The 13,791-nt window shown below is 44.1% G+C and overlaps 1 protein-coding gene across 2 annotated transcripts in view; it reads left to right on the top strand.

Annotated features, from left to right (window-relative positions):
* Positions 1–3,196: 3,196 nt before the first annotated feature.
* Positions 3,197–13,791, top strand: part of trim62.1 (tripartite motif containing 62, tandem duplicate 1) — a 48,503-nt gene continuing 37,908 nt past the window's right edge. The window contains exons 1-2 of one of the 2 annotated variants that reach the window (XM_014166295.3): positions 3,197–3,604; positions 4,377–4,938. In XM_014166295.3, the coding sequence (XP_014021770.1) occupies positions 4,531–4,938 (408 nt within the window). In that variant the 5' untranslated portion in view covers positions 3,197–3,604; positions 4,377–4,530. The remainder of the gene's footprint in view (positions 3,605–4,376; positions 4,939–13,791) is intronic. The other variant, XM_014166296.3, reaches the window with a different exon arrangement.

Genomic DNA, 13,791 nt, shown 5'->3' with positions numbered 1-13,791 from the left:
CCTGTTTATCCATTTGTCCTTCAGACAAGGTGACTGAAAATGTTGTTTGATGCAAGAAACCACTTTACAAAATAAAATGCATTATTATTCCCATACCATTATTACAGAGAATCAGAAAAATTATTCTACCCTCTGCCTATTGGCTACTTAGCTTATTCACACCTGTCTCAAAATACAACACTGCCCCTTTAAGATTACAGGCTGCATCCGTACTGAGCTAAAGGCTAGAGCTGCCGCTTTCATGGAGCGGGACTCTAACCCAGAAGCTTAATAGAAATCCCGCTATGCCCTCCGACGAACCATCAAACAGGCAAAGCATCAATACAGGACTAAGATCGAGTCGTGCTACACCGGCTCTGACGCTCGTCGGATGTGGCAGGGCCTGCAAACCATTACAGACTACAAAGGGAAGCACAGCCGATAGCTGCCCAGTGACACGAGCCTACCGGACGAGCTAAACTACTTCTATGCTCGCTTCGAGGCAAATAACACTGAAACATGCATGACAGCACCAGCTGTACCGTAAGACTGTGTGATCATGCTCTCCGCAGCCGATGTAAGACCTTTAGACAGGTCAACATTCACAAGGCCGCAAGCCAGGCAGATTACCAGGACGTGTACTGCGAGCATGCACTGACCAACTAGCAATTGTCTTCACTGACATTTTCAACCTCTCCCTGTCCGAGTCTGTAATACCAACATGTTTTAAGCAGACCACCATAATGCCTGTGCCAAAGAACAATAAGGTAACCTGCCTAAATGACTACCGACCCGTAGTACTCACGTCTGTGGCCATGAAGTGCTTTGAAATGCTGGTCATGGCTCACATCAACACCATCATCCCAGAAACCCTAGACCCACTCCAATTTGCATACCGCCCCAACAGATCCACAGATGATGCAATCTCTATCGCACTCCACACTTCCCTTTCCCACCTGGACAAAAGGAACACCTATGTGAGAATGCTATTCATTGACTACAGCTCAGCATTCAACACCATTGTGCCTTCAAAGCTCATCAATAAGCTAAGGACCCTGGGACTTAACACCTCCCTCTGCAACTGGATCCTGGACTTCCTGACGGGCCGCCCCCAGGTGGTAAGGGTAGGTAACAACACATCCGCCACGCTGATCCTCAACACAGGGGCCCCTCAGGGGTGCGTGCTCAGCCCCATCCTGTACTCCCTGTTCACTCATGACTGCACGGCCAGGCACGACTCCAACACCATCGTTAAATTTGCCGATGACACAACAGTGGTAGAGGCCTGATCACCGACAACAACAAGACAGCCTATAGGGAGGAAGTCAGAGACCTGGCCGTGTGGTGCCAGGACAATAACCTCTCCCTCAACATGATCAAGACAAAGGAGATGATTGTGGACTACAGGAAAAAGAGGACCGAGCACGCCCCCATTCTCATCGACGGGGCTGTAGTGGAGCAGATTGAGAGCTTCAAGTTTCTTGGTGTCCACATCACCAACAAACTAACATGGTCCAAGCACACCAAGACAGTTGTGAAGAGGGCACGACAAAACCTATTCCCCCTAGGAGACTGAAAAGATTTGGCATGGGTCCTCAGATCCTCAAAATGTTCTACAGCTGCACCATCGAGAGCATCCTGACTGGTTGCATCACTGCCTGGTATGGCAACTGCTTGTTCTCTGACCGCAAGGCACTACAGAGGGTAGTGCGAACGGCCCAGTACATCACTGGGGCCAAGCTTCCTGACATCCAGGACCTCTATGCCAGGCGGTGTCAGAGGAAGGCCCTGAAAATTGTCAAAGACTCCAGCCACCCTAGTCATAGACTGTTCTCTCTGCTACCACACGGCAAGTGGTACTTGAGCGCCAAGTCTAAGTCCAAGAGGCTTCTAAACAGCTTCTACCCCCAAGCCATAAGACTCCTTAACATCTAGCCAAATGGCTACCCAGACTATTCACATTGCCCCCCCTCCCCTCTCTACACCACTGCCACTCTCTGTTGTCATCTAAGCATAGTTACTTTAATTAACTCTACCTATATGTACATACTACCTCAGCTAACCGGTGCCCCTACACATTGACACTGTACCGGCACCCCACTGTATATATTGTTATTTTTTACTGCTCCTCTTTAATTACTTGTTACTTTTATCTCTTATTCTTATCCATATTTTTTAAACTGCGTGTGTGTCAACTGTAGGGGTGCCCATGCTGCTGGGGATCAGAAGTGTCTGGTGCGAGAGACGCAGGTTGAAGGGACCAGAGTCAGAGTAGTGCAGAATGTATCGTATGCTGAGGCAGTGAAGAAATTAGAGGAGGATAGGTCAAGAGTGAGGAATCCTGAGAGGATCCCAGTGAGTAGGAGATTTGTGTCAGCACAGAGGGATAGGCCATAGAGTGTTTTGAACTTCAGTAAGGTCATAGCAATATCAATTGTACCGAAGAAAAGGAAACATAAATCACAGAAAGTAGATGTTGTGGTGGCAGCAGAAGAAAAGTATTTGGGTATACAAGATTTGACTTCAGAAGAGTTACAGGGTGTGTCGAGTGGGGGTGTTCGATCATCCCAGGCCGTTGGCATGGTGAAGGAGCAAATAGGGTCAAAGTAGTGGAATGGGGTAGTGGGTTTTTTAATGAGTGTAGGTGGCAGCTGCAGAGAAGTAACTGGGTGTACGAGATTCTACTGCAGAATAGTTATAAGATGTTTTGAGATAATAAAAAAAAAATTAGTGTTATATAGGTTTAGGTTTGGTTGGTGGTGGAATTTATATTTATTTAATTAAAAGAAAAACACACAATTGTAGCGTGGTTGAACATGCACTATCCCACAGTAGGTGGCGGCATGCACAAACAAAATATGCGAACGCCTTGATACCAAAGAAGATGAATAAAATAGTTGGTTTGTGCGGTTGCTGTCAAAGATGTTTTATAATTAACCCAAGATAGACCATAGCCTATCGTTTCCAATGGGAGCAAATGAATCATAGTGGGCAGAACAAGCAAGGAATTGGGCAGCGCTAAACACGAGTTAGTGAGATCCTATTGGCGTGTTCTAGCATTTATTATCATATTTCGTTAGGGAACGCCTACTCAGTAAAGTGCGCAAGTGCAATAACTCAATTCGCCCTTCTCAACAACGCACTTTTTTGAAACGTAGGCAAAGGGTCTACAAAACGCAGTCCAGTCTGTGTGTTATAGATTCTAGGTTTGGAAACGGAAAACAGTATGGAGACCAAACGTTTTTTCGATGAGAAAATTTGCAGAATATAAGCCAAAATCCATCTCGCTCTATTTTCTCCCACTGCCGGCCAATGGGCTTCCTCTCATCACCATATTTGGTGTGAGGGAAAACACAAACCAGATGATTCAGATGTATACATCCGGTGAAATATCTGGTTCATTGTTCTATCTGTGTTGCTGTATTCCATTCCTTCCTGAAAGGGACCTTGAGCAGAAATTCAGGAGTTGTGCATGTCACTGTGACAACAGTGCCGTGAGTGAGGTTGTCTGAAATGATTTATTTGATGTGGAGCAGTCTTCTTTGATTGTTTTGGTAAAGGTCAGACAGGGTTGTGTTGAAAGCACCCTGATTTGAAGTAACGTTACCGAAGGAGACTTGCTAAGGTAAGTTTATCACATTATCTTCCCTATAGAGGAGGCAGATGTTAGTAATGTTTACAAATCCAGCTGGCCAGCAAGGCAACTAACGTTAGCTATAACTAGCTCGCTAGGTAGCCAATTAACGTTAGATAGCGAACGCTAGCAAACTGACGTTAGTTTGTCAGTTTGACAACGGAAAATATTAACGGTGAGTTAGCTGACAAGCGAAGTAAAGTACAGAAATATCCAGGTAACAAACGTTAACTAAATAAGTTTGTATGGCAAATGAAGGGAGTTGCTGTCTCACTTTCTATGAACATGTCGATTCGTTAGCCGTTGCTGGCTAGCTTCGAAACATGGCTAGCTTGTTAGCTGATATGACCAGTGTCGAAGGGAGGACAGGTAACGTTAAAATCAATGTTAAAAATACCGCAGTTACTGTGAGCGACACTCCATCTTAGTAGCTAGAAGACAAGGAAAATGTAACCTGCTGTTAAAAAATCTCTAACCTTTTGATCGAACAAAGATGCCATCGCATTGACAGTGGTTCACATTTCCTAACAATTGGTAAAATCACAGCTAACTTCCAGCAACCAGCCGATTCTTGCTGGCTATTGTTTACCAATATGAAGGCAAAGATAGCTGGTTTACTGCACCTAATGCTAGGTAGCAATGCCAGTGCCCTTGATCCCTTTATCAGATGTAGTTTTATGTAATAATTGTTTTGTATACCCATAAATGTGAATTGCTGCTTGTTGGATAGCGCTCTGATGGATATGGCGTCCTTCCCATACAGGAAAATCAAAGAAGAGTGGCAAAGATTATGAAGTGGGTGTCAAAGAACTGCCAGTCAAGAACAAAACCCTAAGTTGATCTCACAGGCCAGAGCATTGTATTAAAAAAGTATAGCCAGTGTGCAGTTAAATGCAGCTCAACCTCTGTGTTTGCAAATGGCTTGCTGTCTGAAGGATGAGCTCCTGTGTTCCATCTGCCTGAGTATCTACCAGGACCCTGTCAGTTTCGGCTGTGAGCACTATTTCTGCCGAAAGTGCATCACTGAGCACTGGAGCAGACAGGAGCCCCACGGTGTACGAGACTGTCCTGAGTGCAGGAGGACCTTCGCAGACCCTCTTCTCTCCCCAAGCCTCAAGCTGTCCAACATCGTGGAGCGCTACTCAGCCTTCCCGCTGGACGCCATCCTCAACGCTCAGAGGAGCTCCTATCCCTGCAAGGACCACGAGAAGGTCAAGCTTTTCTGCCTCAGCGACAAGAGCCTGGTGTGTTTCTTCTGTGACGAGCCAGCCTTACACGAGCAGCATCAGGTCACCACTATTGACGAGGCTTACGAGGAGATACAGGTCAGTTTGACTGGTCATCCCTTCTCCTCCTCCAGTACATACCCTGAGGTGTCCAGAATGTATAAGTGGTAACAGTGTTGGTCATAGTCAGGGCCCAGGGGATGAATTAGGGGGAAATGGAGTGGAACAGACTCCACTGTAAATCATTTGTTGATATACAAAAGTTTTCTGCCAAACGATAGAGGATAAACCATTGATTTGCAAAATAACACACCGTCTTTGCCTTCAGGCAGAGTAACAAAGACTGGTAGAATAAGGCCATATGAGATTTTCATTACAAATGTAGTCTGAAATTCCAAATAGCATCTCTGTACAGACTAATGATGGGGTATAGCGCAACACTTCAATCTATTTTCCTTTGATGTTGCAGATATTACGACATACTTGGTGTCAATTTAATACGGTTAGCCTTTTCTTCAACACTTGGATTAGTCCCACAGAGACCCAATCCCATAACACTGGCATAGCAGTCAGCCTAATCCTGTTCTCTTCTCTTTCTTTGCACTCCATTGAAGTACAGTATGCTTAACAGTACAAGTCCAATCCCATTTGTTTTGTCTATTAAACCCTTAAATCCGTCAACACTCAAGGCAGCTACAGAGACCCACTCTTTGTCCCGAGCCACTGTCTGACTAGAGCTTAGTTGTGATACTGCTGAACGGAAACACTTGATTCACGCTGTGGTTGGCCAACACCACTCTGATAAGGACCAGACCTGAGGGCTTATGCTTACCAACACTCGGGCGCTCGTCTGAAAGGGTTACACAATCTCCTTACTGCAGTAATTCACACTGACACACAAAGTCTTTTAGGGATTGAATGTGGTAGTACAGTATCTTCTTACTGATAAGAACTACAGTATCACAGTCTTGCATAGCCACACCAGTTATGCTGCTCAGTGTAGTGGGTATTTTATGAAGGGGGTACTATGTAATTGCATACACTTTTATGGTGTTGGGTTTGATGTGAAGGTCAGTTAGTCTAGTAGCTAACAGATACTATTTAGGGTATTTTCATTACTTTCAAAGGCATTTGTAAGTATTTTGCTATTTATTTTAAATGACAAGTAGTTTTAATACTGTTATGTATTTGGAAATACTCTTGGAAAGTATTTGGAAATACTCTTGGAAAGTATTTGAAAATACACTGACTCAAACTCACTCCGGTGCATTTAACCCAGGTATTTGAAAATAGTATTTGAAAATGCTTTCAAATAGCAGGCTATTTATAGGAAACTATTTGAACATACTTCCAAATACTTTGAATAGAATTAATTGATTCAGGCCACATTATTTGAAAATATTCAAACACACAGATTTCTTTTAATTAAAAAAAAATGACAAGTAGATATGTAGCTAACTGGCAAATTGGGCTAAATTAGACTCTGGTAAGATGTCAAGAAATATGACGGAAATGTGTAATATACCCTAATCTTTGTATCAATTGGGAGTCTGGAAGGGGAAGTAGAAGAATAATGTGCTACATTCATGTGGATGTAAAATGCATGACCAGACCTGGGTTCTTATGTCTTTGTGCCCTTTTGAAATCATTTCCTCAATCCCGCTTCTGTCCTACAAGCATTACGCCTATCTGTGGAATGGCAGCACGCTCTGAATGTTCTTTGTTATCCCCGTATTGCTTATGTCTGACTCAGGAGGAGAGAGAACCTATTTTTAATATATTCATGTTGAGTACTTGAGAGTCAAAGGTAGTACCCTATTTCACAACGTCTTCCCCCTAGTTCAATTGAAATAGTCTACTTGCTGCTGACTGCTTGCAACCATTTATGAACTGGGAACTGAACTCGACAAGCCGCAAAACTGTCTGTCTAGGTTTATCGAGGCTGCCTTGGAGTATGAAAAAAGGCCAGGGCTGTGTAATCTCAATGCAGAATTAATTGGTACAACATTCTTGGACAGTTTCTCAACTTGGGGCCTTTTCCAACGGCAACTGTTGTGACGTTTAATATTACGGCAGGAGGTTAAGAAGCTGCCCAGATCTACAGGACTCGGAGAGAAGACCCAAAGTCTCCATTGGAAACAAGTGGCTTTTGGCCCCTATGAGTTTGGCACACTTCTGTTTCAAGTGTTGTGTTCGGGTCGTCATTTCTTGTTAAGCTCAGCGAAACGAAAGGAACAGGAATGTTGTTCGACTTATTGGCGAACGTGTTCTGTGTTTCAGTTTAGTTTCGTTCCCTGCTTTTAGCTAACAAACACCAGTTGGACGGTTGATGAAACACATTGTTCAATGGTTTTGCCTGTGGGTACAAAGTTCACGTTGAGCACAAATCCTGATAATTCAGAGTTCAACGTGTCACGGTGTGATGAACAAAGGTGCCTAAAAGCAATGTTCAACTCAGAAGGCAGTGTTCAGAAGGCACTTGAAGTGCCAGGTGGGAGGTCTCTGTCGAGTGGTGTTGATCTTGGGTTTTGCCAGCTGAGACCTAAGGGGTATGTTGCTGGGTGGGATGGAATTTGGTGGAGTCTCTCTCACACACACACACACACACACACACACACACACACACACACACACACACACACACACACCACACACACACCTTTCTTCCTCTTGTTCTCTCTCTGGCTGTAACGACACTGCAGCTCCATGAGGTTCTCAGAGAGACAGAGAGCATTCCTCTGTACAACATGCCACCAGGAGGATATTATTATTGTTATTATAATATATACTTCTAATATAACGTTCAGCAGACGCTTTTATCCAAAGCAACTTAGTAACGCATGCATACATTTTTACGTATGGGTTTCCCCGTGAATCGAACCCACAACCTTGGCAGTGTAAGCACCATGCTCTACCAACTGAGCCATAGAGGACCACAGAAAAATGGCTTCAGCCTGACCGACTGACTCACTCACCAGCTCTACTGCCCTGCGTTCAAAGATGGATGTATTTTGAGAGGTGAATTGAAAAGCAGAGGTTGGAGCAGTAATTTGCCCAGCGTTGCTTGCTTTTAGGTTACATGATACTGGCGCTGTATTGCACATTCCCCTACTGGAAGACTGTGAGGATAAAGCAAAATGTCTCTGGTTACCTTGTTGTTTACGCAGCAACTTACCATAGAGAGTGGTGCAAACATTTTGGTGTTGCACTGAATGCTTTAAAAATAGCCTATATGTTGAGCCAGATAAGTGATGTGTGCTGTCTGTTTGCCTGGCCCTGGCCACAGATGAGCCCAGCCAGGGCTTTGGTTGGCTTGTGGCAGGCATGGCAGGAGCTACTCTCTGGGCTCTGGGCTGGGAGAAAGAGGGTGTAATCTCCTTAGCTTGGCACTCCACTGCTCTGACCTCAGGCAGGCAGGCCAACAGTCTTGTTGGTTGTTGTTGCTGATGTCAGGGGACTTTGCTCCTGCAGATTGTCATCCTTGTCCCCTGTGGATCCATGCTGCAGTCAAATCTATAATGTGGTAGATGGCATGTCCTCCACCACACACACACACACACACACACCACTTTCTGCATGTGCTTTTCAATGTAAAGGATATTAAGGTGGGGATAGAGAAGGATTTGTTGTCAGTTCTGCCATTTGCAGAGATTCAGAGGGAACTAATGCACTCTGCGTCGGAGGGGCTTTATGTCTCTGTTCACACAGGAGGGCATGGCTAGCATGATCGCATCTCCCCAACACTTTTCCCCAACACCCAAGCAGATCAACCCCTTTTACAAATACACAATTGGAAATAATGTTTAGTTTAGTTGGTCATTGGCTTAGCCTTATTAGTCTGAAGTCTGGCCATTGAGACTTCTTGTCTTTGGGATTCCATCTCTGACTGAAGTGTTTGTGGGTGAACGAACAGCTTTGTTTGATGCAATGATGGTGCAATCCTTTTCCATGTTAGTGATTGCTGATGCTATGTTTGTGGATGGATGTTTCAACTGCATCCTTTCACTACACAGTTGATCAGACCTTGTTGCGGAAAACCCAACCCTGGGCAACAGTGACTAGGGTCTGGTTTCAATGCTGGACTCTTTTGGCAACTTCGGTAACGAATTGGGACGCTCGTTCTGTTCTTTCTATTTCTGTGGCAGCACACGCCGTCAGGAGCGGAGGAGAACATTTTGATGTTGCGCTATTCGGACGGTTATTATGGTGACAGCGGTCATTTGGCTGACCAATTACGTGATCCAAAATTCCATGACCGTCACAGCCCTATTGCAAACTACTATTTTGTATTTTATTCAAGCGGATAAGGTAGCGACGTAGTTCCTCCAGGCTAAGAGAGTCCATCATTGAAACCAGACCCTATTTACTGTTGGGTTGGGTTTACGAGACTATATCAGACATGTATGGCTGCTGTGAATGGACATTGCATTGGGAAAGTGTTCAGACCCCATGACTTTTCCCCACATTGTGTTACGTTACAGGCTTATTATAAAATTGATGAAATTGTTTTTTTTCCCCCCTCATCAATCTACACACAATACCCCATAATGACAAAGCAAAAATAAAAACTGAAATATCACATTTACATACAGTGGGGGAAAAAAGTATTTGATCCCCTGTTGATTTTCTGTGTTTGCCCACTGACAAAGAAATTATCAGTCTATAATTTTAATGGTAGGTTTATTTGAACAGTGAGAGACAGAATAACAACAAAAAAAATCCAGAAAAACGCATGTCAAAAATGTTGTAAAATGATTTGCATTTTAATGAGAGAAATAAGTATTTGACCCTCTGCAAAAAATGACTTAGCACTTGGTGGCAAAACCCTTGTTGTCAATCACAGAGGTCAGATGTTTCTTGTAGTTGGCCACCAGGTTTGCACACATCTCAGGAGGGATTTTGTCCCACTCCTCTTTGCAGATCTTCTCCAAGTCATTAAGGATTCGAGGCTGACGTTTGACAACTCGAACCTTCAGCTCCCTCCACATATTTTCTATGGGATTAAGGTCTGGAGACTGGCTAGGCCACTCCAGGACCTTAATGTGCTTTTTCTTGAGCCACTCCTTTGTTGCCTTGGCCGTGTGTTTTGGGTCATTGTCATGCTGGAATACCCATCCACGACCCATTTTCAATGCCCTGGCTGAGGGAAGGATGTTCTCACCCAAGAGTTGACGGTACATTGCCCCGTCCTTCGTCCCTTTGATGCGGTGAAGTTGTCCTGTCCCCTTAGCAGAAAAACACCCACAAAGCATAATGTTTCCACCTCCATGTTTGACGGTGGGGATTGTGTTCTTGGGGTCATAGGCAGCATTCCTCCTCCTCCAAACACGGCGAGTTGAGTTGATGCCAAAGAGCTCCATTTTGGTCTCATCTGACCACAACACTTTCACCAGTTGTCCTCTGAATCATTCAGATGTTCATTGGCAAACTTCAGACGGGCATGTATATGTATTCTTGAGCAGGGGGACCTTGCGGGCGCTGCAGGATTTCAGTCCTTCACGGAGTAGTGTGTTACCAATTGTTTTCTTGGTGACTATGGTCCCAGCTGCCTTGAGAGCATTGACAAGATCCTCCCGTGTAGTTCTGGGCTGATTCCTCACCGTTGTCATGATCATTGCAACCCCACAAGATGAGATCTTGCATGGAGCCCCAGGCCGAGGGATATTGACAGTTCTTTTGTGTTTCTTCCATTTGTGAATAATCGCACCAAATGTTGTCACCTTCTCACCAAGCTGCTTGGCGATGGTCTTGTAGCCCATTCCAGCCTGGTATAGATCTACAATCTTGTCCCTGACATCCTTGGAGAGCTCTTTGGTCTTGGCCATGGTGGAGAGTTTGGAATCTGATTGATTGATTGCTTCTGTGGATAGGTGTCTTTTATACAGGTAACAAACTGTGATTAGGAGCACTCCCTTTAAGAGTGTGCTCCTAATCTCAGCTCGTTACCTGTATAAAAGACACCTGGGAGCCAGAAATCTTTCTGATTGAGAGGGGGTCAAATACTTATTTCCCTCATTTAAAATGCAAATCAATTTATAACATTTTTGACGTGTTTTTCTGGATATTTTTGTTGTTATTCTGTCTCTCACTGTTCAAATAAACCTACCATTAAAATTATAGACTGATCCTTTCTTTATCAGTGGGCAAACGTACAAAATCAGCAGGGGATCAAATACTTTTTTCCCCCACTGTAGTTATTCAGACCCTTTACTCAGTACTTTGTTGAAGCACCTTTGGCAGCGATTACAGCCTCGTCTTCGTAGGTATGACGCTACAAGCTTGGCACACCTGTATTTTGGGAGTTTCTCCCATTCTTCTCTGCAGATCCTCAAGCTCTGTCAGGTTGGATGGGCAGCGTCGCTGCATAGCTATTTTCAGGTCTCTCCAGAGATGTTATATCGGGTTCAAGTCCGGGCTCTGGCTGAGCCACTCCTGTGTTGTCTCGGCTGTGTGCTTAGGGTTGTTGTCCTGAATTGAAGGTGAACCTTCACCCCAGTCTGAGGTCCTGAGTGCTCTGGAGCAGATTTTCATCAAGGATCTCTGTACTTTACTACGTTCATCTTTCCCTCGATCCTGACTAGTCTCCCAGTCCCTGCTGCTGAAAAACATCCCCACAGAATTTTTCAAATATATTAAAAAATAATAATGTAACCTTTTTATTTACCTAGGCAAGTCGGCATGATGCTGCTACCACCATGCTTCACCGTAGGGATGGTGCCAGGTTTCCTCCAGACGTGACCCTTGGTTTCATCTGACCAGAGAATCTTGTTTCTCATGGTCTGAGAGTCCTTTAGGTGCCTTTTGGGGAAACTCCAAGTGGGCTATCATTTGCATTTAACTGAAAAGTGGCTTCCGTCTGGCCACTCTATTATAAAGGCCTGATTGGTGGAATGCTGCAGAGATGGTTGTCCTTCTGGAAGGTTCTCCCATCTCCACAGAGGAACTCTGGAGCTCTGTCAGAGTGGCCATCGGGTTCTTGGTCACCTCCCTGACCAAGGTCCTTCTCCCCCAATTGCTCAGTTTGGCTGGGCGGCCAGCTCTAGGAAGAGTCTTGGTGGTTCCAAACTTCTTAAAGTATAGGGGGCAGTATTTTCACGGCCGGATGAAAAACGTACCCAAATTAAACTGGTTACTCCTCTGGCCCAGAAACTAGAATATGCATATTATCAGTAGATAATAGAAAACACTCTGAAGTTTCTAAAATTGTTTGAATGGTGTCTGTGAGTATAACAGAACTCATATGGCAGGCCAAAACCTGAGAAAAATCCAACTGGGAAGTGGAAAGTCTGAGAATTGTAGTTCTTCTTTTGAATCTCTATCGAAACTACAGTGTCTGTGGGGTCACGTTGCACTTCCTAAGGCTTCCATTGGCTGTCAACAGCCTTCAGAAAGTTCTTTCAGCATTCTCCTGTCACTGGGCAGAGTATAGTAGCTCAGTCAATCAGTGGACTGCCTGGGGACAAAGGGATTGGATATGCGAGATCCCGCGAGCGCGCCGTTCCTTCTTTTTCTTCTTGAATGAATATGCTATTGTCCGGTTGGGATATTATCGCAATTTTACGTTAAAAATACCATAAAGATTGATTTTAAACAGCGTTTGACATGCTTCTAAGTACGATAATGCAACATTTTGACATTTCGTCTCTGGTACCGCGCTCGCACGTTATGCCTTTGGATAGTGCTCTGTACGCACGAACAAAACGGAGGTATTTGGACATAAATATGGATTATTTTGAACAACAACAACATTTCTTGTGGAAGTAGCAGTCCTGGGAGTGCATTCTGATGAAGATCAGCAAAGGTAAGAGAATATTTATAATACTAATTCTGAGTTTAGGTGACCCCGAACTTGGCGGGTGTCTGTATAGCTTGAAGTGATGGCGAGCTATGTACTCAGAATATTGAAAAATGTGCTTTCTCCGTAAAGCTATTTTAAAATCTGACACAGCGGTTGCATAAAGGAGTACTGTATCTATAATTCCTAAAATAATTATGTATTTTGTCAACGTTTGTGATGAGTATTTTTGTAAATTGATGTGCACATTCACCGGATGTTTTGGTGGGAATACATTTTTTGAACATCACGTGCCAATGTAAAATGCTGTTCTTGGATATGAATATGAACTTTATCGAACAAAACATGCATGTATTGTGTAACATGATGTCCTAGGAGTGTCATCTGATGAAGATCGTCAAAGGTTAGTGCTTCATTTAGCTGTGTTTTGGGTTTTTGTGACGCGTGTCCTTGCATGAAAAATGACTGTGGTTATTTTTGTCTATGTACTCTCCTAACATTATCTAATGTTTTGCTTAGAGGGGGAAAAATAAGGGGGGGAAAGAATGTAATCGGTTTTAGAATAAGGCTGTATGTACTGTAACAAAATGTGGAAGAGGTCTGAATACTTTCCGAATGCACTTTATACTTTATTTTAGGCCCATTTATATCTGTTCCATATAGACAAAGTGGAATCACTAAGGCCAGTCCCTTAATTGTGATGTGGTCTGTTGGGTTGCAGATCAAATCAATGTATATCTAAAGCCCTTTTTACATCAGCAGATGTCACAAAGTGCTTATACAGAAACCTAGCACAAAACCCCAAACAGCAAGCAATGCAGATGTAGAAGCATGGTGGCTAGGAAAAACTCCCTAGAAAGGCAGGAACCAGGTTCTGAGGGGTGGCCAGTCCTCTACTGGCTGTGCCGGGTGGAGATTATAAGAGTACATGGCCATTAAGGCCAGATCGTTCTTCAAGATTTACAAATGTTCATAGATGACCAGCAGGGTCAAATAATAATCAAAGTACTTGTAGAGGGTGCAACAGGTCACCATCTCAGGAGTAAATGTCAATTTTCATAGCTCAGCATTCAGAGGGGGAGAGAGGGCGCTAGAGAAGGTAGCACATCCGGTGAACCGGTCAGGGTTCCATAGCCGCAGGCAGAACAGCAGCACAC

The sequence above is a fragment of the Salmo salar genome, chromosome 22 (genome assembly GCF_965601325.2).
Source record: "Salmo salar chromosome 22, fSalSal1, whole genome shotgun sequence".
Classification (NCBI taxonomy): domain Eukaryota; kingdom Metazoa; phylum Chordata; class Actinopteri; order Salmoniformes; family Salmonidae; genus Salmo; species Salmo salar.
This window is presented reverse-complemented; position numbering and strand designations above follow the sequence as displayed.